Raw genomic sequence first — 26,999 nt, forward strand, 5'->3', positions numbered from 1 at the left:
ATCAAAATATATAAAGTAAATTCAATTAAATAATAATCATCCAAAAAATATGCAACAATTCCTCTTCTCAGTACAATAAAACAGTCCAGAGGTCAGATTTGACTGCCTTCCCCCAACACGACTGCAACTTCAGACATAAAAATACATATACATATATATATATATATATATATATATATATATATATATATATATATATAAACATAACATGAACGACCACTAATGGAAACTCTGTGTAAGCCTGGAGAATCAAACTGAAGCCTCTGAGAGGTAAATCGACCAGCTTTAGGACCCAGTGAACCTCTCTCACGTCAAACCTCCTTGGCCAATAGCACATCCGTTATTTGCGGGCCACATTGTTGCTTCCTGCATTCTGCATCTGCGCTGATAGATTTAATATTTTCACTGAAAGTAGACAAAGCGGTTCTAACCCTTTTTTTTTTTTTTTTTTAAGGTTTTGAAACCTGCCCACGCAGTCTCAAGTTTTTAAGGGGGCTGTTTTGTCTACGAGGCCAACAACACATTCATAGAAAAGACCAACATGAAATGATACTTTTCATGTTTACCTAGCCGTCATTTGCTTTCCTTTTTATTTTATTTTATTTTATTTTATTTTATTTTTTTATCATATGAGCTGTATTATCGGACAGGTGAAGGTCTAGTCTGAAGGACATATTGAATATTGCCTGATAAAGACCGAAGTGCTGTCAAACAGGATGTACGTAGGTTTTCAGTGAGACAGTAGCGCCATCTAGCTGGTATTCTCGTGTAAGTGTTGAACTGGGGTGCAACTGTGGGCGTGGCAAAGTAACCGTCCTTGGGTGATTCAAGAACAAGTAAACAATACCAGCTTTTTTTTTTTTTCTCCTCTACATAACTTTGTATTTACAGTATATTAAACAAATATCCCCTCAATATATAAAGAATAAGATAAACATTTATTTCTGATATATGGTAGCACTTTGCCCACTATTCTTAAGTGCAGTTTGTGTTTAAAGATACAACATATAAGATGTTTGAGTTTAACATATTTAAACTGCAATTATCCACAATAAGTGAAGAAAACACAGTTTTGACGTTCAAGATGTATTTTGTTGCACAAACAATCAAACTGAGTCAAGTGTTTTGACATTGTTTCCAAAATTCGAAACACATTTTTAGTGCTGCTTTTGACAACATAAACCGGTACGAGAAATATTCCTAATTGTTTTACTGCGTCTGTTTTCTGGCTACCGTGTTCTTACTAAAAACTGAGATGAGCACGCTATAAGGCAAACTATAGGTGTGACCGGTGGCCATTTCTTTAGTCTATCCACACGGGGTGCATACAGTCTAACTTTACAATTATCAGTAATGAGGAAAAAAAACAGCAGGGCATAAATGAACAAAATTTTATGAACCCACTAAAACTCTGAAAGCTGGACTGGACGCTACAGTGACTCACTATCGCCTCTTAGCATACAAAGTGGTACTGCAAGACAGGACTTAGATCTTACATATCGCACCTTTAATTAAACTTTCTCACTTTGTCACTTATTTGTGATATCTTGTGCATGAATACACTTTGCAGTTACTTTTCTTTTTTCTATGTACAGAAAAATATATATATTTAAAAAAAAGACATGAATAGGATTTTTTTTAAAAACTTAAAATATCAGAAAGTTTATGATGTCATACCAACAAAAGGAATAATTCAGCTCTTGATTTTCTACACACTCACACACTCACAGACACCCTGACGGATGTTATTAGGTGAGGGAGACAAAAATAGCTCCGTCAAGTCTTTGGCTGTGACCAAGCCCCTCTCCAGTTGGCTCTGTCAATCACAATCCAAAACAAGATGGCAGGCAGCCGGAGCTGGGTCTTCCTTTTAACAGGCAAGTTTTTTCCTTAAATTATTCAGCCTCATGCAATATAACAACACTGGCTGACCATCCTCCCGGTTTAGTATGAGGTCTGTGTTATGTAGTATAAACTCTTGAACTTTGTGCCATTGTGTGTTGTCATATCTTAATGGAAAATTTTAGATTCTGTTTGCCATTTTTGACCTTTCAGCTAATTTCTTCCCTGTGTTTTCTTTTTTTTTTTTCACACTTTCACAGTTTGTGCTGCCAGTTTGTTTGGGGCCAATGCAGAGATCAAGTTTACCATTCCTGTGGGGAGGTTATTTACATATGAGCTGATGAGAGAGACTTTCCAGAATGACTTTGAACCTTTGTCGAAACTCTACGGTAAGCGAGGATCTTGTAACTTTACTCTAAAACAAAATAAGATAAAGATCTTCTAATTGTGTCTATTTCTCTACTCCTGTGTTATGAAGCCGGGCGCTTGTACGATGACCCCATGATTTTTAAGTGCAACAGGCAGAATTTCCCAGACCTCCCAGAGTGGCTGCGCTTCACCCAGAGGCAACCCTTCGATAATGGCTTCTTGTACGGCACGCCAACATCTCCTGGAAAAAGTATAATTGAGGTGCGATGTCATCATTCACACCCACAGTGGCAAAAGACTTAAACACTTAACGTAATCAGTAAGCTGCATGTTGCATTTCTGGCCTTATTTCTGCACATTATTCTGTTGATAATGGGCCAAACATAGATAACATGCCAGTGCAGACAAATTTGAAAAATATGCAGCCATCAGAAACATCAGTGGTAAATGTCAGGATTTGTTGTCAAATCCCCAGAGACAAAAGCTTTGGGTTTCTCTCTGGAGCTGCTATTTTGAACTCACATAAAAAATTCAGGAGGTAAAATGTGTTTGAAGAAGAAGAGAAAATACATTTTCTGAAGTGTCACTTTAGTCTCAATCAAACAGAATGTATTATGGCTGGAAAACATCTTACAATTTGGGTGTAACCACAGATTACAGCTATAAATCGGATCCAAAACACTCCACCTTATATATAGTAATTTCTTTTCTTTGTTTAGCACCTTTAAAATTGTTCTTATAATATATATTGTTCATTTTTGTTAATTATCTGAAGTATAAAGCTGACAGGAACCCAAATACATTAAATAATGACACAGGTGGCAATAAAAATGTACAAATTTGAAAGCATAATCACACAAAATAGATAAAATATAGTATAAATATGCAATTTATACACACAAATACAGCCAAAAATTTAACAAATAAAACATTTTCTGGCTCATTGTTGTACCTTTTGTTTTAAGTCTACTTATGCCTGTAATAATATAATAATTAGAGGCCCAGATAACAATTTTGGTGATAAACTCGCGAGCTTTTTCCTACAGATCTATGCTGTCAACAAGCGGAGCTATGAAACAGCCAGACACATACTCGTGATCAAAGTTGTTACAGGTACGTGTGCTTTAAATGATATCATGATACGTTTTAGGGTGAATGTTAATAATGAATGAGTATCTGTGACAGATGAATAAATGGTTCATTGATGTCACTCACAGAGAAGATGCTGCCCTATCAGGCCGAGTTCTTCCTCAAGCTGCGGGAGATTGAAAAGGTGCTGCCCTCTACTGTTCAGGACGAGATAAAGCAGGATTTACAGAAGCTCTGGGACACCGGGGCCTTGGAAATAGTCAATTTTACCAACGCCCTCGACCGGGGTGGCAGAGTCCCCCTCCCGCTGGCGGGACATTTTGAAGGGTGAACGAACGGAGAGATTTTTTTTTTTAACGTAAAACCTTACTTGTGAATCAGAAGCGTTGAAATACCTGGTGTGTTCACTGAAATCTGATTTGTGTCAGTGTGTACGTGAAGGTGGGGTCGGAGCGGTATTTCTCCGAGTGTCTCCTGAGGGTGCTGAAGACTGAGCACCAAAAGCAATGCACGAGAGGGGGCAAAGTCAAGATCCCCGGAGACTGTAACTTCTGCAGCATTCCCAGCAACTGCATCAGCTGGTGCAAGACGGAGCTGGTGAGGTCATTCGTTCGTCATTTAAGAGAACGTTTTAGTCGTTTTGTCTTTGTTCTGTCGTATGTCTTTGTCAGCTGAACACCTTATTTTTCTTGTTTGGACTATCACACACAAACAAGCAGTGCTAAGATATGAACTTTTTTTTTTACTTTATTTTGATGTTTAATTGACCGGCGGTTGGTTCACAAACATTTTGCTTTTTGACCCTTTTGAAATGAGGGAAAGATGACTTGTAATTCCCTAAGTTTTATGTCAACAAGTTGAGAGAAATGTGAAAGGGATAGTTTGCATTTTTTTTTTTTAAATGGGGTTGTACGAGGTACTTGTCCATAGTCAGCCTACTACCTGCAGTAGATGGGGGTCGGCTTGTCCCTCAGTTTGGACATGCAGGCAGCTGCACTGTCCTGCAGTGGATAAGACCAGCAACTAAATTGTGTTTTAGCCACCTGATAAAAAAAAATTCAAACTCAGTTTAAGTGTGTGCTATATTTAGAATAGTTTCACTGTTTTATCTTGCAGTCAGGCAGCCCTCTCCGACAGAGAACTAAAATATCCATTTCATCTCTCAGCGAAGAGAAATTTCAGAAGAAATTGTGTAATTCTGTGCTGCAAAACAATGTTGAGTCATCTTTTTATCCCACTAATTATCTCACAACCACTGATTTTTTTTTTATCCTGTGACCCTTTGGAGGGGTCACTATCACCAGGTTGAGAACCAGTTAGGACTGCAACTATTGATCCTGCACCATGAAATAGAGAAATGTCATGTATAAATCACCAAAATATGTAGTTTACTTGTTTAAATATTTGATTTTTGTCATGAACAAGGACACTAAGGATTAATAGAGGATCAAAATAGTTGCTGATTCATTTTCTTTTAGAAATGGTCAATTGCTGCATGTGTATTTGGGATATCCAAAGTGTTTCTTTAAATCAACAATCCTGTCATCTTTGCGCCTCCCACTCACTGTGAACACAAGCAGCTCTTTGACTGTCTTTCTGCCTGCAGTTTGACCTGTCGAAGCCGGAGCCGGAGCCCCCTGCTCCCACGGTGGGCTCGGGGATCCTGGAGGCCGCAGGTGACTTCGACCCTCCCGAGTCTCCCCCGAGCAGAGACTACTTCCCGGACTACATGGTGACGGTGATTGTGCCCCTGATCCTCGCCATCGTCCTGTGTCTGCTGCTGGCCTACGTCATGTTCGGCAGACGAGAAGGACTGTATGTATCTATTTTAAATCATGTAAATAAAAATAGAAACAATCCGCAAAGTCAAACAGTTTGCTAAATATATATATATATATATATATATATATATATATATATATTTTTTTTTTTACCATTACCGCGGGTAGGATTTTATGTAGCTACCCAAACGCATTGATGATCGTGATATATGGGTTAACTGGCCCTTTAAACAAATTCTTGTATCTCTATGTCGGCTTTTGTTTGACCTCAAAAATCTGTGACATCAAACTGACACATTATTCTTTCTTTACAGTGAAAAGAGGAACGCACGAACAAACCAGTGAGTACACGGAGCTGTTCACTCTTCTCCGAGTAGAAGGATAGCGCTTAGTTACGTTGGAGATGATTTAAAGACGGATCCGGACCTCGTTGGTTTTCTGTCATGACTGTGGCCAACACGTTCGGAGGAATCTGAATCCCAGTCAACTAACAGTGCAATGGACTTCGTAAACCCCTGTGATTGTTCTGTGCGCTGCAGGATTCAGCTGTACCACCACCACACCATTCACGGGAACACCGACGAGCTGAGGAACATGGCTGGAAACCGAGGTGCGCTTCCGCCTCTGTCCACGCTGCCCATGTTCAACTGCCGGACCGGAGAGAGGGCCTCGCCGCTGCAGTCCGACAGCCCCACCATCCCCCTCATCATGGCCCAGCAGTGAGCGTCCCCTCCCCTCCCCCACCGATTCCTAGCATTTATACTGTACACACACTCAGCTGCCAGTCTGTTAGGTACACATATGTCACTACTCTAATATGAGAACCCTGAAATACATTTAAAGTTGATGAATATTTATGATTCTACTGTTAAATATATTTAATTCTGTTTCTAAATGATCTCATGGGATAACGTTTTTACTTTTTATTCAGTGACAGTAGACAAAAAATATTTGCAAAACAATACAGTTCACCAGCACATCAAATTAGATCCTCTGGAAAGATGAGTAAGTTGAATCAGAACCTGAACTCATGACGTGTTCATAGTTAGAGCTTGTTAACAAGGTTCATCTGTTAATCAACACAGCTTTAAAAGCATCTCAACAAAAGCTGAACACCTTCAGGGCTAAAAACCAACGCTTATTTTCTTCACTGATGAATTTCTCCGTGAATCAATGTAAAATGTTTTTGTTCCTGTTTTCACAGTGATCCCTACAGTGACACGCTGCCCAGGTAAACCCACTCACCCAACTTCCTCCTACATCACAGTTCTGGTGACTCCAACCATCTCCATGTTTTTTGTTTTTTTTACAGGAAGTGAGAACAACGATGGATAAAACGTCTTTGATACACCGAGTGTTATTCATACGGTCATTTGCTGCCACAGTTTATGCTTCTATATTTGCAGTGGGATATTATATTTTATTCTTCTTTTGGTTCCATTAAAATAAACAAATAGTGTGCAATGTTATTTGCTGTTTGTGATTCTGAAGTTAAATCTGGGAAGTCGGCCGAGGATTCGCAAGATAAGATGGGGAGAAAAAAAAGTTTCAGCCAAAAAAGTTGAGCTTCTTCGTCTGACAATCAGAAAGATTTATTGAACTTTTATTCCTTTTAATGAAGCAATCTGTGAAGGAAACAACACTTTGATTAACTCATTAAAACTACAAAACAGTTCATATTATTTGATCACAAAGATGAAAAGCTTCAGTCTTTTCTCAGAGGATGTCATCATTTACATTTCCTGCTTTTGCAGTATAAAACCTGTAAATATCAAAAAGTTACAGACCAGTGCAGCTGTGCTTTTCTTATCCCAACAGTGGTTTGAGTCCGTGTTGTACTGCCCTTCGGAAGCAGCTGTTGTTGTGGTAGATGTCCAGCAGGTGGCTCCAGTGTACCGTTTTCTCCTCTTTTGTTCACAGTTAGGTCTGAGGATAAACTTTATTCTGATGTCAATTCAGTTTCCTATTTTCAGTGTGACATAGAGCCTGCAATGGCTACATGTCAGATTAATGTATTTGGTGGTAAGTTACATTTTACAGTGTTTCAGGTCTGATTTGTTAAGCTGTTATTTCAGCTGTGTGTGAGGTTCAAGAAAAGTCCACCTAGAGTCTTGAATATTGGCCTCGTTTTCACTGCTGCTCAACAGAAACATATTCAGTGCAACTGCTGTGGAACAGTTGATTTCTAAACTCGTACATATAAGCGTTCACGCATCTCTTCGCCAAAGGCCTCGCTCTCTAAAAAGAAAGAAAAAAATGAATTGCAGCTTCAAGTGGAAGTTCTATTTTCTGAATCCTAAAAGCTCAGTTTCACAACAGTTGCCAAACAGGACAGTGAAAACTCCGCCACTGAGTAGACCACTTCACATGCTTTATTTCAGCACCCAAAATAATTAAAAACATCTCGATTTATTATACATGTACAAAATAAGTACAGAATCTCTCTTTGAAACCATGAAAGTGGGTCTGCTTCCAATTTTTTTTTTTAAGAAACCCTTTGCGAAAAAAAAGACATCAACAAACAACATAAACAACAGGATGGGAGATGTGCTGTTTCTTTTTTTTTTTTGCTTTTAGTGAAGAGAACTTTTTACACAGGGACAAACAGACAGAGGGATCATCACTGAACACATGGGCAGGGAATTGAAATTGAACCAGTCACTTGCTTTTTATATACACAGACATGATTGCATGCATTACATCTGCAGTGATCACCTTCGCAGAGGACCTCTGTCATCAAACCAACACTTCAAGAAGAAAACAATTGCACTGCATAGACAACAAGACAACGAGTCAATTTAGTAGCACCAAAGGTTCATTAGTGGCAAAAATTACAGTATGACCGTGAGAGTTTCACTATCAAACACCAAGAACTGGACCTCATTGAGCTGGAAATAGCACCTTTTGAATGTTTTATTTTCCCCCAATAGACTTGTTGTGTATAAATTCCCTTTTCCTTTCAGAAAAAAAACGGGGGGGGGTGACTTCTTGTTATGAGGTAGCCATCTACATTTTGCGATGATGGTGAGCGTCTGTCTTGCTCTTTTTTTGCTGGTCTTTGCTTTTGTCTGACCAACGTTCAGGTGTTTTTTCTCATGAATTTAGACGAAGAAGACACTTCACACTTTTTACAATTTATTTAACACCAGAAAAATGGTACATATCATTTGTTGTTTTCAATGTCCTTCTGCAGTGGTAAAAAAATGGCAAAAGTCACCTGTGTTTCATTGCGTGTTTCTTTTGTTCTTTCTCTCAATCTCCAGGGGGGAAATTTTTACACAAGTATATATTATTTTCTTGTTGCCAGTGGAAACAAAAGATTCTTTTTAAAGTGTCCTTGTGGTTGGTTTTGGTTGAAGTAGCAGTCCCCGCAAAAAAAAAAAACTTGTCATGGTTGGAAGAACGCAGACACCGTCTTCAGTAGAGTGGTTTTTAAGCATGTGGACCAATGGCAGCCGAATGAGTTTTGAATGCATTGAAAAAAGGATTTAGAGATGACTGCTAGAAAAAAAACAACAATGTCATGTCCATATTTCTTTCATTTTTACAAGAAGCAAACGGGGCCGATTTGGACGCCAAATTCCTGATCAGGTGCACCAACATCCATAGGAGCAATGTCAATGATGGGCAGGCGGGATGTTTTCGCTGTCTTGTAGTCGATGACTGTCTTGCCCCATGTGCCAGTGTGTGACTGTGGAGATAAACAAGGAGAAGAAAAGGTCAGAAATTGCATAATTTATCTTGCTTCTTTTCAGGATAATTTACATATATCGCTTTATATATGTCTGTAAAGGCAATTTCCAGGGGAAACGGAGCTCGAACTCACCGTGCAACCATCCTCGCTGACGCTGTATGTGAAGCGGCTGTTGCCCTCGGCTCTGATCTCGACATCGTTGGAGCCCTGGAGAAGCAGGGCCTTCTTCAGGTTGCCGGAGGCGGAGTCCATGTAGGCGATGCTGTTCTTGCAGTGGTATGTAACGTTCTGAGAGGCCTGGTTGGACATCAGGCGCATGAAGGTCATCTGGATGCTGACATCCTCGGGATCAGCTCCGTCGCTGCCATACTGGAACTGCATGACGGAGGGAAGAGGAGCAGGCATCGTGTCAGAGGCTGAATAGTTCAGGTTCAAGATAATCTTTGTTTTTATTGTTTAAAACTCTGTCTTCTCACCTGGAATCCACCGGTCATGGACTCGCTGAACCAGATGTGCTTCTTCTCTCTGATGTTCTTGCTGAGGTACCAGTTCTTCATGGGGATGCTGGACTCGCTGGGGGAGATGCAGGTCTCGCCGGTCTCCATGTTGCAGTGGACCTTGATGGCGTCCAGAGCAGAGCCCTGGTTGGGATCGACCCAGTACATGCCTGTAACGCAGGGAAACAAAACGGTTTAAATCTGAGCTCACCCTTGTGTTGCACTTTATCTGAAGGCTCCGTCGGAGCACTGAGCGGCACTCACCGCTCTTCCACTCAGGGTGGCACATCCTCAGGTCGCGGCACATGCGTGCGGGGCTCTTCTGGGTGCCGTCGGGGCTGCGGATCTTCTCCACCTTCTGGGTCAGGGTCTTCAGGGTGGTGTCGACCTCATTGTCGCGGTCGCGCATCATGCTGGGGTCGTCAGCGCGGTATCCCCCACGCAGGGGATCGGGGGCCTTCTCCTGAAGGGGCTGGCTGACGAAGTCGAATCCACCGCCGGGGGGTCCGGGAGGTCCAGCGGCTCCGGGAGGTCCGGGAGGACCCTGTTTCGAGACACCGGGAGGTTAACAACTGCTGACACGCTCAAAGTGTCTGAGGGTGTAAGCATGTAGAGGAAGTAGAGATACTTACAGCGGGTCCCATCTCTCCGTTGCGACCGCGAGGTCCAGGGGGTCCGATGGGTCCAGGCAGACCGTTCATGCCATCCTTACCAGAGGCGCCGGAAGATCCGGCAGGTCCCTGTGGAGCAAAACCAAATGATTAATTCATATCAGTTCAAACTGCTATTTTACTGGTATTATGTGTGTGTATGAAAACTGGCAAGTGTGTCAACAGTTACTACATACACAGCCATGCTTATCAAATAAGAATTTTTTTTTTTACTATTTTTCTGACTCTTTAGATTATTATGCCTCTAAACAGCTGAATTGACTCTTTTTTGGGGAGGGGGGTCTCTCTCTTTAAAAAAACAAAACAACTAACAACTCTCTAAATTCCAGATTAGTAAAGAATATTGTTTGTGCGTGTAAAATGCAACAAACTGTAAAACACGTGTACTTACTCTAGGTCCAGCGGGTCCAGAGGAACCAGCAGGTCCTCTCTCTCCAATAGATCCCTGGAAGCAGATGAAGATGCTCACGTTAAATATAGTTCAGCACATAGTAGGATATAGTATGCACATGGAAAACAGGAGTGTTTGAAATATCCTCTACACAAAGTCCAAAAAAGGAGAGATTGTTTGATGCAGTATTCTATAAAACATTTAATCTTACATGTAACTAGGGAATTGTTAAGGAGATCTTAATATATGTTTTGTAAAACTGGAGCTGAACTCCTAATTAATGGAAATGCGCAGTCAGCGCTAAGGAACAAGATGGATGCAGCTTTCATTTTTGTCTCAAGACAAAGTTCTGATTTCCAGTAAAGTGTTCAAGTTACTCACAGCAGTTCCGGGCAGACCCTGCATGCCAGTGAATCCTCTGTGTCCCTTGTGGCCTCTGTCTCCAGCCTCACCAGCCTCTCCTCTGTCTCCCTTAGATCCAGCAGGGCCCTGAACAAAGGCAGCGGGGAAGTCAACACCTCATGGCAATAATCAGTCCTGTGACACCCTCCGCAATATCTCAAAATCATATTGATGTATTCATGATCAAATATTGTAATATTAAGTAACGTACAGCAGGACCACGGACACCAGCGGGGCCAGAAGGACCGGCAGGACCAGCGGGACCCTAAAGGGGCAGAACGAGTATAACAATTAGGTCATGATGACATTACAAGTTTAGTTGTTTTTTTGTTCAATAGGATTAAGGAGGAAGGGAAGGGGGGGGGGGGGTGCTTACAGACTCTCCACGGTCACCAGTCTTGCCAGAGGGGCCGAAAACGCCGGGGGCTCCGGGAGTACCAGGAGGTCCAGGGGGTCCAGACATGCCAGTCTCACCACGGTCTCCCTATGAGGGCACACCTCTAGTGAGACAACAATCTGCAGCTGAAGGCCACTTTTAGAAAGATTAAAGGCCCGAATTTTTGCTTCATATTTTTAAGATTTGGGGCTTAAATATGATGAAACTAGTCCAGTCGGAGAGGGGTTACCTTGGGGCCGGAAGCTCCGTCGCGGCCGGGTGACCCGTCGTTACCGGTAGAACCCTGTGGAAGAGCAGTGAAGACGGTCAGTCATCAACTGTGGAGGCTGAATACATGAATACTGCCCACAACATGTCTCTGAATCTTGAGACCTCTCACCTCACGACCAGCCTCTCCGGTAGCACCAGACAGTCCAGGGGGTCCAGCAGGTCCAGGGGCACCGCGCTCACCGAAGAGTCCAGAGGGTCCCTGCTTTCCAGGCTCACCCTGAAGGAACGCAAAAGGAGTCATTTTAGGAGAAATTCATGGACTACTGGAATATTGTCCTGTCCTTAGGAAACAATATTCCATTTGTGTTTTTAATTTAACCAACGTAGTGAGCAATATGGACTCACAGCACTTCCGGGAAGACCGGGGAAACCACGCTCTCCACGCTGTCCAGGCAGACCTACAATACCACGCTGTCCAGAGATACCCTGGGGTCCAGGGATACCACCGGCACCCTGCGCAGAAGGACGCGATCACTTAGCAGGTACGCATTTGAAAACAGAACCAAGGAGTACATTTTTGTGTTTTAAAAAACATCTATTAATGAATTACAGCGGGCACTTACAGGGGCACCATCGGAACCGGGAGATCCCTTCTCTCCACTGGGTCCTGGGGCTCCGGCACCACCGACCTCACCAGGGCGACCAGCGGGACCGGTCTCACCACGACCTCCTCTCTGTCCATCTTTGCCGAGGGGTCCGACGGGTCCAGGGGCTCCACCAGCTCCCTGAAGACATCGCACAGGATTACGGTGATACACTTACAGCTGGATCTACGGACTGGATTCACATGGCCGTATATACAGATTATGTGCACATGATGACACTCACAGCAGGGCCAGGGGGTCCAACTCTGCCAGCAGGTCCAGGGAAACCAGTAGCACCCTACAAAGTCACACAAACACACAAAATAAATGACACATCAGTGATTTATTGGTCTTCATCAGCAGTCAGAGTGTCATCTGATCTACTGCTGTAAAATCAGACATGTTTAATGGATACTTACAGGGGAACCAGCACCACCACGAGCACCCTTGGTTCCGGGAGGACCAGAGGGTCCCTGTGGACAGAAACATTTGAAAATGAAGCCCAATCTATTCATAAGCATAAATACATGAATAGAATTAGAAAACCATGACCACAACAAAGGATTAGCATTCAGAAAAATGTCAACAGCACCCGATATCAATAATAAAATAAGAACACGGAATTCTTTTTTTTACATTAAGATCTTATTTTGTGTTACATGTGGGCCGACTTACCTGAGGTCCAGCAGCTCCGACGGGTCCGGAAGGTCCAGGAGCACCAGCGTCTCCCTTGGGTCCAGAGTCACCACTCTCTCCCTTGGCACCGGGCTGACCGTCAGCACCCTGAGGTTGGAGGACAAGAGAGGACGCACATCAGTGCGTGCTTTTCCCATTGCCGGTTCTGATCCTAAGTGAGTGTATGTGTGCAGTTTTTATCTGACTTTATGCAGAAAAACACGAGTCTCAGGTGAGATGTAAATATCGAGGGGCTTACAGGAGGTCCAGCGAATCCGGCGGGTCCACCAGGTCCAGCCTCTCCACGCTCACCCTGTTGGAGACATTTGTAGGTCACGTTTATGTTCAAGTCTAACAAGTCACGATATTCTGCAGATGGCTCACTGTAAAATACATTTTAACTTTGTTTTAAAGAACATTTAAAAAGTATTTCAGTGTTTTTGTTCCAGGTTTTGATCAGGTTTTGTGCGTGGAGAAGAACTTACAGGGGAACCACGAGGTCCAGTGGGGCCAGCGACTCCGACGGCACCACCCTCACCCTAAAACCAGAGAAGAAGAAGAGGAAGATTGAGCTAGTAGAAGTGACAGCACTGACTTTAAACATGACAACAGGAGGATGAAAAGCTCCAGCAGGATCATGAACCTGGAGAGCTCATATTCGCAGGTCCAAACCTTCAAACCAGAGTTCTGTCTGATCTCACCTTCTCTCCCTGAGGTCCATGAGGTCCGGGAACTCCAATAGCACCAGTCATACCACGCACGCCGTCTTTGCCGGGACCACCATCGACTCCCTTGGGACCACCATCACCCTAAAAAAAAGAGAGAAAGGTTTAGAAAAAGACAGTTTTACAGCCATCCTTAGGTCGTTTGTGTCATCCAGGGATGTTACTGGGTTGTCTTCAGGTGATCAAAAAGGAAAAACTGAGGATAAGCTTTGTTTGTTTACATTTTATGAAACACTTAAGTCATAAGTCAGTTTGGCATCAAGCTGAGACACCGCTTTGTTTTTCTCGATGATCATATTTAGCTCACTACAGTCTGGATCATTTTGTGCATTTAAAGAATGTTTAATTCTTGCTAGCAAGTTAAGAAAAAACAGTTATCAACTAGATATCTAAAAAAAAAAAATGAAATGAAATGAAAGAGATAAGATGTAACATTACAACATTAGTGTGAGTGAATCACAGTTTCCCATTTTCTCTCAAACAAAGAGGGAAACTGCTTCTCACAAAGTTGTATTGGTGTGATACTCACTCTCTCTCCCTTGACACCGGGGAGACCACCGGCTCCACGCTCACCAGGCATTCCCTGCATACCGGGGGATCCCACACCGCCGGGGGCACCACCAGCACCAGGCTCTCCCTGCACACACGCAAAGACATAAATCACGCACATTATTATCCACAGATAAAATCAAGTCAGCTCAAAGAGGACCATTAGAATAATTAGCAGGCCGGTTTTTTTTGTTTGATATATCTTTTTCTTTTCCCCTACCTTGGCTCCATCGTTACCACCGGGGCCGTTAGCACCACGGGGTCCAGTTGGGCCAGCGCTTCCAGGACCACCGCGCTCACCAGGGAATCCTCTGTCGCCCTGAAGGTAAGAAGAGACGTGTCAGTCACAAGTTTTGTTGCCGATGACCTGACGAACAAGTTTTTTTTCTCCGTAAAAGTACGAGATACTCACTCTGGGTCCAGATGAGCCAGGGGGTCCGGCCTCACCAGGAATACCCTGAACAAACAGAGGGTGGAAGGTTATCATGAAGTCTGACTCACTGACGCAAGACTAGCACATGTAAGTGTGTTTATGTGCTTTATATCTGACTATGTAAGAGATGTCTGTATTTGACACCGCACATGAAGCTTACAATTAAAGATTAAAGTGCATTTACAATTCTTTGTGATTCATACCTGCTCACCGGGCTTGCCAGTCTCACCAGTAGAACCTTGGGGTCCGGGAAGACCCTGCACGAGGAAAGAAGGTGGAAAATTTGAGGGTTAAAAAGTAGAATTGTGACACAACTGAGAAATATAAAAACAAAAGACAACACGCTGGTTGCTGAAGGACTCTAAACACCCACCTGGAATCCGGGAGGACCAACAGGTCCCTGCTCTCCTTTCTCTCCAGCAGGTCCCTGATCAGAGAGGGGAAAACAAAATGATGAGGAACACATCATGTAAGCTTTGGTTCATTTTAATTATCTTCCAAGCCGATCTGATAGTTGAAAATACTAATGGAAATATCAGATATGTCATGCTTCTTAATGAAATAATGCAGACGAGATACATACAGCGGTGCCAGAAGGTCCAGGAGCACCAACATCACCATCTTTACCGGTGGCACCCTGGGAACAAAAACATTACCCAAAATAAATTATTATTGGATTTTAAGGCTCTTTTTTTCACTTTCATTATTTTTATATAAACCATCTTTAACAGATGTAGACTTTGATTTGTGTAGTTTTAACAATATACAGGTACTTACAACAGCGCCACTAGCACCAGCAGGTCCTCTCTCTCCAACCTTACCAGACTCACCCTGTTGGAAAGAAATAAGTCCAACTTTACATTTGCAGCATTGGGGACCATTATATCTTTATCTCCCTGCATTTTATTTTCTTTCATTAAAATAAGTCTGATTGGATTTTCTTCGGCATCAGAGAGACTTTTGGTTACTGGATTAAATCTCATATATACTCTTCGACAAAATAATTCACTTCTGTCAACTTACACCGACTCCCTTGGGTCCGGGGAATCCCATAACTCCAGGCTGTCCTCTGGATCCGCTAGGGCCGGGAGGTCCGGGGCGGCCATCTTGTCCAGAAGTACCCTAAAAGATCATAAGAAGACAGGTGAGTACAGAGAATAGTGAAAATCTATCCGCTTCAATTTGATTTTTTTTTTTCAGCCGAAATTTTTTTTTAAGGCTCAGTACTTACAGCAGGTCCAGATTTGCCATCAGGGCCGGGGCTTCCGGGGCTTCCAGTCATACCCTGAGGAGAACAGGCCACATGTGAGATTCATTGAATTTAAAGACAAACTGTCAATAAGTTATTAAGATATAAGAAAGTTTTATGTGGCCGTTTCGATTCACACAGAAATGAAAGAAACATGCTGTAAAACCTCACCTTGGATCCAGGAGCGCCGGGAGCACCGGGGCTTCCACCCTCACCAGTGGCTCCCTGAGCTCCGATAGCTCCGGGGGCACCACGCTCACCGGGGGCACCCTGAGAAGAGTCAGGAGGTAAATCTATAAATTGTGATAGTGTGTGAAATTCTTCAGGCAAATCTGCTAGGTGTGAACATATTCTGGGATTATTTTTTTTTGTGAGCTGAAACCAAAGTTTAAATAAATTTTCTTCCTGATCTGGTTGAGGAATCATTTGACTGTAACTCACCTTTCCACCAGCACCTCCATCAGCACCAGGGAAACCACGAGCACCAGGGCCGCCCTAATGGAGAAACAAGACACACCAGGTCACTGGGATGCAGGTGAGCAGCTCACACCTCAGAGGTTGAATCCCCCTGGGAATTTAAGACACTGTAAACGCTCCAAACATTTTGTGGAAACATAAATTAGAGGGTTTAAACACATAATGAGTGAGGGTGAGAAAATTATTGGTTATTGTAATTTTACGTTGCTATGAGGCAGCAACTACAAGCATCAGAGAGGAATTTGATGTCGTTGAAGAGAAAAGATGAAGCAAACATACGCGCTCTCCGGGGGGTCCGCGGGCACCAGCACCACCAGGCTCTCCACGAGGTCCTCTCTTGCCTTCCTCACCAGAGGAGCCGGGAAGTCCCTGAATTCCAACGGGGCCCTGGAAAAGAGAAAGAAGGTCAATCAAATCTGCCATGTTATTTCCTCATATCACGCAAATAAATAGCAAGTAGAAACAATCAAGGGTCGATGTAGTTTGAAACTTACAGGCTCTCCCTTGGCACCAGGCTCTCCCTTAGGTCCAGGGTTACCATGGTCACCCTGATGGCAGAGACACACACATTTCATTTAAGTTTGTCAGGTTGATCCTGGATCTCTAAAACACAAAAAGAAGGATGTGGCTCATAAAAGTTGACCCACTCAGGTGCTGACTCACATTGTTACCCTTGGGACCAGGAGCACCGATGGCTCCCTGACCTCCAGCAGGACCACGAGCACCGGGGAAACCAGGAGCACCAGCGATACCAGCAGCACCCTGTGGGACAGAGAGTTGGGAGTATGAGAAGACTTCCAGTGCAGCATTCAAGTGGAATCAACACAATCGATGTGTGTGATACTTACAGGACCACCCTTAGCACCGGCGGAACCGTCAGATCCAGGACCACCCTGTTGGAAGAGGAACAAAATATTAGTTTAAGTGAATTCAGCAAAAGTATATGAGGAGTATCTAAAAGAGTGCCTACGGATGAGTCCAGTGTCTACTCACAGCAGGTCCAGCGGGTCCAGAAGATCCTGGGTTACCAGGCTCACCACGGGCTCCCTGGGGTCCCTCGGGTCCACGGCCTCCCTGACCACCGGTCTCTCCCTGTGGAGGGAAGCAACAAAATGTCAGAAGTCTGATACCTGCAATATTCAGTGAGTAAATCCAAAATCAATCACACAGTAAATCATGAACACTTTTTAGCATGTTAATGGAAAATTATTATATTTTAGAGACACAAAAATTACATTGAAAAGATTTTGAGGGAGTTAAAGCACAAAAAAGTGTAAAAAGCGACAAAATAGTCCCCATACTAATCTTAATAGTTTAAGATTAGTATGGGGACTATTTTGTCGCATTGTCACATCACTCTCTGCTGTCTACTCTCCTCTGCTCGATTCCTAAAGTTACCTGTGTGACTTCATGATAGGTGAAAGTTACATGAGGTGAAGTCCCATTAGCGGCCTACTGATGCCATCTGGTGGCTACAGTGTTTACCTGGGGTATTCAAGTATTAGGGGCAAACATGTTGTGTTCAGGCCTCTTATTGGCTGACAGTAGTGTAGAGAGAATAATAATTAATCTGCACAGTTCTCCTACTAAAAATCAACATCAGAGAGATGATAAGGCAGACAGTTAGGTGGGTTATAAAGACAGTGAGAGGTTAATATATTGTCTAAGCTGTTCCTGGCTGTAAAGGCAACCCTCATTTAAAGTTAGACAAGAGACGGTAAAGCAGAGCAGGAACTGCTGCACCTGGTCTAAAGGTGATAAACCCAGCGAGCCAAATAGTCTATTTTAATAAGATATGTTGAGCGGTATTGGTCGACTTACCTTAGCACCAGCACCACCGGGGAAGCCAGGGGAACCAGAAGGTCCGGTAGGTCCCTAAAAATAATTTGAATGATGTTAACAGACAATCTTGATCTAAAAAGACATCCAGAAATTAGAGTGGAAACCTGACAATCTATTTATAGCTTCTGTCTGATACCAAATCAACAGTGCACTGACTCTTTTAGCATTAGTCCTGAACAGTTTTAAGTAGGGGATACAACCTGACGTGCAAAATTGAATACTTACAGGAGGACCAGCGGGACCAGAGTTGCCATCGTTACCACGAGCACCCTGCAGAGGAGGAGATTACATCAAACGTCTGCAGATCTACGCAACATGTAAGTGCCTAAATATCGTAGGTAAACAGAACCACGCTCTGGTGTTGGTGATGTTTCTCAGCAGCAGTCACATGTGTATTAATGAGTGGATAAATTCAGGAAGAGAAAAATGTGCAATGCTTACAGAAGGGCCAGGAGGTCCGGGGCGGCCTCTCTCACCAGGAAGACCACGAGCACCCTAAAAAAAAGATCCCCCAAAAAAGGACAAATTTAGCTTCACAGAAGATAAAACAGTTCACACATCCTCCTTTTTAAAGATGTGAATCAGATCAGACTCAAAGAGTTGCATTCAATCTAATTTATTAGTACAGGAAGTGCTTTTATTCCCGAGAGTGATGCACACGTGAACAAACAAAACGTACCATAGCACCGGGGATGCCATTCTCACCAGAGGAACCACCTTCTCCCTGTTCACAAATACACAAGAGAAGAGACAGGTCAGCTTTGAAACGCCTCAGACTGGAATATAGGTGCAAGTTATGATGAGATTCAACAGCCGGTCCTGCTCCAGTATTTCACCTTGGGGCCAGCGGGTCCAGCGTCTCCCTTGGCTCCGTCCAGACCGCTGAAACCCTGTGGACCAAAATCAGAGCGCACATCGTAAGCTCCAGCCGGCAATCATAATGACATCACAGCATCTGGAAATGATGGTACTGGTGTTCAGCGCTTTTCCAAACTCACTCTGTGTCCCTTGATGCCGGGGAGTCCGGGGGTTCCGGGGAATCCACGAGCACCCTGAATGAGGAAAAAACAGAAATAACTCAGTTTCAACTACATGCAAATGCCTCATGCATTTCTCTGTCAATAAGGGAATGGATCTACTGAACACACCAGGAAATAATTATATGTAAATATCAATACAGGATTCTTTTTTGGCCGACTATCTCCTGACCTTTGCCCTTAATTTGGGAATCGCTCACCTGAGGGCCAGCAGCTCCGCGCTCACCGGGGCGTCCAGCTTTACCGGGTTCACCCTGTAGAAAACACACAGAGTGAGTGTGAGATAAGAGTTCGGATCCCTGACTGCATTGTGTTTCATTTAGAATATAAACACATTAAAAATAAATCGAACAATAACATTTATAATGTCTAACCAATGAAGTCAGTGAAATCACTTACATCATCTCCGTTCTTTCCAGGGGGACCTGAAGGACCACGAGAACCCATGGGACCCTAAAAAACACCAATAACATTAGAACCAAATTAATGTGGAACAGTTTAGGGGGAATATTCACTGTGCTGCTGTGGGTAAAGAAGAGAGGATGAGGGCAGATGTGTATCAGTGGGCCAAAGACTACAACAGGAAGTGACACACAGGAAGTACTCTGTTTTAAAGAGGCTGTTGGCTACGAATCTGGATGTAAACAATGAGAGTAGCGTGTGACTAAAAACCATTAGGATTATTTCTGGGCTTCACAACTGACTTTTAATTAAATTTAAATATATATATTATAATCAACATCTTCGTCACAGACAAAACAAGAGAGACATTTCTTTAGTAGATTATCATGTATACTCACAGCAGCACCGGGCTCACCGGGCTCTCCAGGGGGTCCAGTGAAACCCTGAGGACCCTGAGGGACAGAAAGAAAAAAAATAGATCAACAGATGCCGTACATCAGATGCCAGAAAAAGATTTAGAGTAGAAATATGGGAAAGTGTCATGTGATTGATGCAGGAATACTTACGGAGGAGCCAGAAGATCCAGGAGGACCACGTTGACCCATAGGACCCTGTTGATGAAGTTTAGGAAAAAGGACATTAGATTCTCTTATGTATCGTTAGAAAGAGAAGGTATGTTGAGTGAAAGAAAAGCCTTCGTACCATTGGACCGGGGACGGGAGGACCACTGGATTTGGAGTGGTCAACGTAGCTCATTTGAGGAGAGAAGTTCTGTGAGGAGGGAGGATGAAGAATCAGTCGCTGAGCTCGACTTAATGCGGCACAAAAAACATCACCGTAAAAGTGCATTTCCCCCCCCCCCCCCTTTGCTGTTACTTTATACTTGTTGTTTGCTTCATACTTTCTACTCACAGTCAAGCTAAGTAACAGCCATTAGTAGAAAGACTTCCTGTTTGAGGGGATGACTTGGAATTTCTTACAGCTCAGTCACGTTAGATGCTGTAGTACTGATGCGGAGTTAAACATGTTCAAGTGGTGTTAAACTAAAACCGGTCAGATTAACAGCAGACACTGAGCTGTCTGTGCTTCCAGTGCTGAAATACACGGAAAGAGGGATGAAGACTTCTGACCTTCCTCCTCAAGTCTGAACAAAGTGAAGAACTACGGACAGAACCTTGGCAGAAATAACGTGACCTGCACTGACATGACTTTTCAAAGATGTAGCTCTTTTGTTAACAGACTTGAATCATCCCTGATGTCTTTCTGGATGTTCCAGCTCGGTGATACTTACTCCGCCAAGGCCAGGGGGGCCAGGGGGGCCGGGTGGGCCGGGGAGGCCAGGCTGTCCAGGGATTCCATCGTTGCCAGGAGGACCAGGAAGACCCTGTAGGGAAAAGGCAAGCAGACACGGTCAGTTATCAATATTTCTTATACTATCTCTGTTTTAATTTGCCCTGCAGGTAGTTCAAAGCACAACTACTACACATTAGACCACATCCTGTATAATTTCAAGCTAAATTACGAATAGAAACAGATTTTTCCTTAATATTATTCACGTTTCAATGTTACGTTTATTTTATTTTTTACCACAAAAAAGTAGAATAATGTGGTTCAGAATTATAAAAAAAAAATGCATCAAGTTGACTTAATCTGTTTCTCGCTATCATTTATAGTCACTTTATTTTCAGACTGTTTTGTTTAGTGACCTTTGAACTTTCAATGACCTTGTTGACCCTGTGACCTAATTATAAGGTCATTGGCGACAATTACGTCATAACAGTTTCATCGGCATTTAAATCAGCTTGTAGAGGCTCGCTCAGTAAACACACTGCAGTGCTGAGTACATTTTTACATTCTTTAGTCCTCGACTGATGAAACGTGGAGAAGAATATAATCGATCATCTAAAAATCAAATGAGAATAAACTGAATCAAACACATGCAATGCAACAAAGTGTAAGTGCAATGCAACTAAAATGTTACTGAAACTGAATAAGCCGATATTATAGTCATGAAAACTACACAGGAAGCAACACAACATGGAAACACAGATGTGTCTTTGTTTCCACAAATGCATCGAATTGGTTGGACAGAAAATAATCATTTCTAAAAATATCTATGAAGACAAAGGTGCTTTAAACATTATTTGGACAGTCAGTTTGTCCTTGAAGCATTTATATATAAATATCATTTAATATATTGGTATCATTTGCATTAAAGAACAGAAAAGGCCTCTAGAAAAGTGTAAAATGAAGTTCAGAGTTTGAGTAGTCTTTGACCTACCCTGTCTCCCTTGGCGCCATCGTCTCCCTTTGTTAACTACGGACAGACAGAAAAGACGGAGTTAGGCCACACTGCAATGTTTCACCCAGACAGTAAAGACAAAGGCTATCATCAGCTGCTAGAATGACAGACTAAACTGGGCCATGCCATCATCTCCAAATAGATATTATTATTATTAACTTTGAACCTCAGATTCTATTTTCACATTATTTTAAATATCAATCAAAGTTAAAAGGACAAAGTACCTTAGAGTCTGGAATCTCAGGTCCTACAAAACCAACAGAGAAAAACAAAGTGTCAACACTTCCTGAACATTTAGAGACAGACACATTCATTCACAATGAAAAGAATCTTAGCATATAAGTGCATTAAGCTGCAAGTCACGGCTGTCTATAGCAGGGTGGGAGTTGAGCTCATTATAGCATGAAATACTGTAGACTGAACAAGTTCTGTATTGGAAAAGGAGGAAAATAAAAGACAGGAATGTTGTGTGGAAAATGTGATGACTGTAAACTCTGTTGCATCCTGCAGTGTCGCTGCACAGGTAGGCGTGACGGGCGATTACATATTCACTGCCAGACTTGGCCAGAGAACAGGTATAATCCATCGGTGCATACTGAGCGTTAAATAAAGAAAATGTAATCCAAAGTGATTCGTTTCTGAAAGACAATCCTCAAAGCAAGCAGGCAGGCAGGCAGGCAGGCAGGCAGGCTGAGGGCCTCAAAAGTCCATTTGTGGCCAGAGAGCCATGGATGGTGGGAGGAAAACTAGGTGGCGCCACAAAGCTAATGAAACCACAGAATTGGTGGGGAGTACCATCAGTGTCGGAGCAGACAGGACAGCACTCTCCCTCTGGGATGATGGGATCGCTGCAGTCGGAGGTGTCCTCGCAGATCACCTCGTCGCACATGACGGTTCCGCTGTCGCAGACGCAGATCTGACAGGGTTCTGGTTTCCATACATCCTTGTCGTTGTACAACTGTCCATCTAATGTGCAGCTGCTGAATGTGCCTGAGGGAAATGAAATCACAATGAGTCTGGTGATGTTGAGAGTAAATATCCAAAAAGATTGAAGACATCTACAATTAGATATTGTCTTATAAGTGTTTGAAAATTAAATCTGGCAACAGTAAACTGCTTTAGATGCAAATTGTGAAGGCATGTTTGGCCTTTGCTACACCTACACAGGTGTGCATCATGGTGGATGCTTGCAAAAACAACATAATATTCATAAAAAGGAAGTGAGGATGTGCTACTTGGATTTGACTGTAAAGTAACACAAACATAAAGTTCAGTCACTACATTCTTTGAAAATCTGGTGTTGTGACTGATTACTGATCAGGAACAGAACCTGTAATGAATTTGAACATCTCTGCATGTCTAGAGGAGCTAAAGATGATTAGGGCCTCTCTTTTATCAGAAAACTGACTGTAGACAGAACAAAAGGTGCCAGAAGTTTCAGCCCAACAATCCTGCTCTGAAAACCTGAGTGGAAAATTACACAGGGCCTGTAATCACATTTCAGGCTGGTGGATGTGTGGTTGGGCCCCAGGAGTGGGAGGACTGAGGTTTGGAGGGGGACGGGGGACGGATGGACGGTTTCAATATTGGCCACAGAGCGGCGCTGTTGTCCTTTAAAAAGAGGCTTTCCGCGCCCTCTGCGTGGTGATTAATTGAGGTCTAGACTATTTCAATGTCGACGTCAGACTTCAGCAATTTTTCCGTTGTCTAACCAGGTTTTGTAAAAACTGGGAAAAAAAAACGTTTAAGTCATTAAGACATTCTTCCAAAGTATTATTGGAAAAGTTTAACCTCACGAGGACTGAAAAAGTCTTAATTATTGTGTTTATCACCCAACAAACTTTTGTCTGTTCACTTTTGATGCGCTTTTGGTGAAACTACTGGCAAAAAAAAAAATCAAGTCTTGGGATGTGCAAGCTTTGGCACATTTGTGGATTGGGGTGCAACTTTTCTAAAACTAGTAAAAACTGCTTTTCAAACTAAACGGGTATCAATAAAAGTTAATTACATGTATTTGCTCTTCTCAAATTTCTTTATCCCTTTGCTTCAACTCCCTTTGAACCCAATGTCCTGTCTTTGCGCATCAGGGCTAGTGCAGCTGCTCCCCTTGGGTTTGCACTCTAGCAGGAGGACGTACACTGAGCATGTATCTGCACGTCAGTGAGAGGAGCAAACAACAAAGAAAAATCCAGTCTATAAATTCCTATTCGCTTCGAGATCTCTCCCCCCCCTCAAAAAAAAAAAAAAAAAAAACCCAAACATCAAAACGCCTCAGTGAAAACAGCTTTCCCCATCTCTGCTCACTGGAGCCAGGTATCCCACAGAGGACAATCAGTTCCAGAAAACTGCTCAGCATCCTTTCGGGCTATCCACATCCTGAGGGTGCCACCGTCCCAAAAAAACAACTCAAATCAATGTTTGAAAGTGATACTTACTATCATCCTCGCCTTGACCTCTCACCAACAGCACTGTTGCGCTGAGCAAAAGCGCTAACCGAATATCCACAAAGCTGAACATGTCTAAATATTAGACATGTAGATTCTTTGCGACAAGGGGTGATCCTCTTTTTTTCCTCAGACGCCTCTCATACAGGGTAGGGTCCGTCTGTGCGTAACTCCAATCCAGACCCTAGCAGAAACTCCCTACTGCCTAAACAAATGAGTTAGCTTGGCTTTTATATGCCACAAACTTTTGGGGAGGTCCTGTGCGCACCCGATAACTTGTGCATGTTCGAGTCCCTCCTTCATCAGAGAGAGGGGCTGTCTTTAAACATGTCAAACAAGTTCACGTTTCAGCTGAAACGTGGATGATGAGGGAAAGGCATCATTTATGCGCCGGCTTTCCACCGTTCAGACGTGTTTTTATTAAACCTTCTTGGATTTTCTAAACTGAGACTTGTGTTGTTGGGGTGTTTTGTCTTTTCGGCATCCAACCTGAGACACTGCGTCGCTGAGCCGAAATGAGCTGTTTTGGATTGTATCATTGGAACAGATAGTCTGCCACGTATAGCATTAATTAACCCCAATTTAGTAACGATATGAGCAGCTGAGGACTGTTTTGATTTCAGTTGTTCAGGAAAAATTTATTTCATGAGGGGCTAAGTGTTTTTTTCTTAAAAATAGAAGAAGGAGAGGGTTCTCAGGGATGTCTGAGGATGTCAACGTGTGCGCAATTTACGCACGGAGAGCAAACCTGACGGAGATTAAAACTTCTTAAATGTTTGTAGACTGTACGAGTTTCTACAAGTAATTAGGTTCTTCTGCCCCTCACAGACATGTTCAGGGAAAAAAAAAAATCATCTGTGAGTAGCTGCATTTAATGTAACACCAGCATACTGTATGTACAGCACACATGTATTCGAATATAACTTCACATATGCATTGCATCCAGTTACAGTAACAGCAAACCATGACGTCATTAATAAATGTTAACATATTCCCTAAAATAAACCTTTTGTGTTTCCCCTAATTATCCAAACCCTTCCTCTACAACTGTCACTCAATGGTGCTACAGAAGCCACATGAACACAGTTGAAAAGCATGTACAACTAGTTGTGTTTAAAATCCACCCTTTCCAAAAAGAGACATCGCCATCTGATGATGTTAGAGATAGACAGGGAGGGAGGCAGAGAGAAGAAAATCTGGCACATCCACAAAGAAGTCTGGTTACACTGTGGACACGTTGCAGCTTCTACAAATACAGTGTGGCCCAATCTGACCTTTCATTTACTCTCTTGCTGTACTCTTCTTTCTTTTTTTCTTTTTCTTAACATTCAACCTAAAAACGCTGTCCTGTTTTAACTATCTGGAAACGAGATTAAAAGCATGTTAGATTGTGAATCCAGCAGATTAAATGATAATGAATGTTTTTTTTGTATGTTTTTCAGTTGTTTGAGCACAAACGTTAGTATGAATGTTTTATTTTTAAAAGACTTCATTCCCATTTATAAAAAAGTAAAATCAAGAGTGTATAAAATAACATATTCTTCCTGTGATGATATTTTACAGTATCTTGCAATGAAAGTGTCATGTAATTTCAAAAAAATTGAATATACAAATAAAATGCTTAGCTAACACCAGCCACGTCTCAGCAAAAAAAAAAAAAAAAAAAAAAATCAAAAAGACAAAATGGTCATAATGAACAAGCAAGACAAACCTGAAAGTATTTAAGTTTGAAGAAAAACATTAAAATAACAATAATAGTACACACAAGCTTTTTACCAACACCTACATGCTATTATACCAAAGCATGTAATACATACGTCAGTCCACTAGAGGATACCGTGTCAGTGTCATGTTTAGCCCCGCTAGGCGTGAAAAGTACATGCATGTATGATCGGAGTTGAAGAAGGAGGTCATGTGACGAAGTACAGTACAAAAAGACAACGTCCAAATAGGGACAAGTTGGGGAAAGTTGGATGGAAAAAAAAACCCAGAAGTTTTCTCCCACAGACTGGGGTTTGAGTCTGTGAGAAAACAAAAGTCAAATCAGATTTTCTTAAAGTAAGTTACGAAAACGTTGTAACTTAATTTTAACTTACGGGACATAAACAATGTTACTGACGTGACATTATGTGAAGTCTTTTCTTGGTTTGGTTTTTGGTGGCTTAACGTAAGGCTACTTACTTTTCACGACTCGGCGAGCCATAATAATGACATGGTACCCTCTAGTGGAATGATGGGTGTATTACGGGCTTTGGTGTGATATCGGGTTGCATTATAAAGCCAAGCATAATTATGTTTTCTTAAATTCTTAAGTTGTTTTTTTCCCGTGATCTTGAACCTAAAGTGTCAATACAGCCTATGATTGGTATGTAATTTGCTTTGTGCTAGTTAGTGTAATTCATACTAACTGGATCAACAAAGAATAAAAATCACTATCATGAAAATGTGCAAAATATTCATAAGACAACTAACAAGGCTAAGTGAAGCTATATGAGGAATAACAGGAAAACTATTTTTTACTAGATTGTAGTTTCATGAACGCTAACTAGTATGCTAGGAGTAGAATAAATTGTTTGGGGTTTTGATTGAAAAGTGAAAAAAAACAAATTCAGAAAACGAATTCTAATGTTTACTTAAGCTTTTCGTTTCATCTCTTTTTCCTGCTAATCTGAAGACATCTGCACGTCCGATATGCAGACCGTCAGCACAAGTTATGATATTGCTCAAAGTGCAGAGAAAATGAATAGTTTCCGAGGAAACGTGTGTCGTTAATGATTTAGTTTGAACTAAACAGGTGTTTTTTAAGTATCTGTTCACCGTCTAATGAAAGCAGAGTATCTGCTCGAACACCTGCCAAACAAACAGACAGCTGTCAGC

At 42.4% G+C, this 26,999-nt stretch overlaps 2 protein-coding genes across 2 annotated transcripts; one reads left to right on the plus strand and one right to left on the minus strand.

The window, feature by feature from the left end:
- The first annotated feature begins 1,801 nt into the window (after positions 1-1,801).
- Positions 1,802-7,567, plus strand: sgca (sarcoglycan, alpha). Its single transcript, XM_069160228.1, has 11 exons — positions 1,802-1,877; positions 2,103-2,231; positions 2,321-2,472; positions 3,258-3,324; positions 3,429-3,627; positions 3,729-3,897; positions 4,907-5,115; positions 5,396-5,422; positions 5,621-5,800; positions 6,286-6,312; positions 6,394-7,567. The coding sequence occupies exons 1-11, from the start codon at positions 1,841-1,843 to the stop codon at positions 6,398-6,400; spliced, it is 1,203 nt and encodes a 400-aa protein (XP_069016329.1). The 5' UTR covers positions 1,802-1,840; the 3' UTR covers positions 6,401-7,567.
- col1a1b (collagen, type I, alpha 1b) lies at positions 7,432-24,315 on the minus strand. Its single transcript, XM_069160227.1, has 51 exons — positions 24,114-24,315; positions 22,474-22,668; positions 21,903-21,925; positions 21,658-21,693; positions 20,668-20,760; positions 20,079-20,147; positions 19,943-19,987; positions 19,775-19,828; positions 19,374-19,427; positions 19,175-19,228; positions 18,936-18,989; positions 18,774-18,827; positions 18,617-18,661; positions 18,379-18,432; positions 18,163-18,207; positions 17,917-17,970; positions 17,089-17,187; positions 16,944-16,988; positions 16,759-16,857; positions 16,590-16,643; positions 16,375-16,482; positions 16,060-16,113; positions 15,790-15,888; positions 15,601-15,654; positions 15,393-15,491; positions 15,147-15,200; positions 14,953-15,006; positions 14,743-14,796; positions 14,573-14,626; positions 14,349-14,393; positions 14,157-14,255; positions 13,917-14,024; positions 13,364-13,471; positions 13,148-13,201; positions 12,922-12,975; positions 12,663-12,770; positions 12,407-12,460; positions 12,232-12,285; positions 11,967-12,128; positions 11,749-11,856; positions 11,513-11,620; positions 11,363-11,416; positions 11,113-11,220; positions 10,948-11,001; positions 10,716-10,823; positions 10,335-10,388; positions 9,905-10,012; positions 9,537-9,816; positions 9,252-9,442; positions 8,908-9,150; positions 7,432-8,772 (listed from the first exon to the last, which is right to left on the minus strand). Exons 1-51 carry the CDS (start codon positions 24,193-24,195, stop codon positions 8,626-8,628), a joined length of 4,347 nt encoding a protein of 1,448 aa, XP_069016328.1. The 5' UTR covers positions 24,196-24,315; the 3' UTR covers positions 7,432-8,625.
- Between the last annotated feature and the right edge of the window lie 2,684 nt (positions 24,316-26,999).

This window comes from Embiotoca jacksoni, unplaced genomic scaffold (assembly GCF_022577435.1).
Source record: "Embiotoca jacksoni isolate LCO1_2020_lvr unplaced genomic scaffold, fEmbJac1.0.p SCAF_26, whole genome shotgun sequence".
Lineage (NCBI taxonomy): Eukaryota > Metazoa > Chordata > Actinopteri > Embiotocidae > Embiotoca > Embiotoca jacksoni.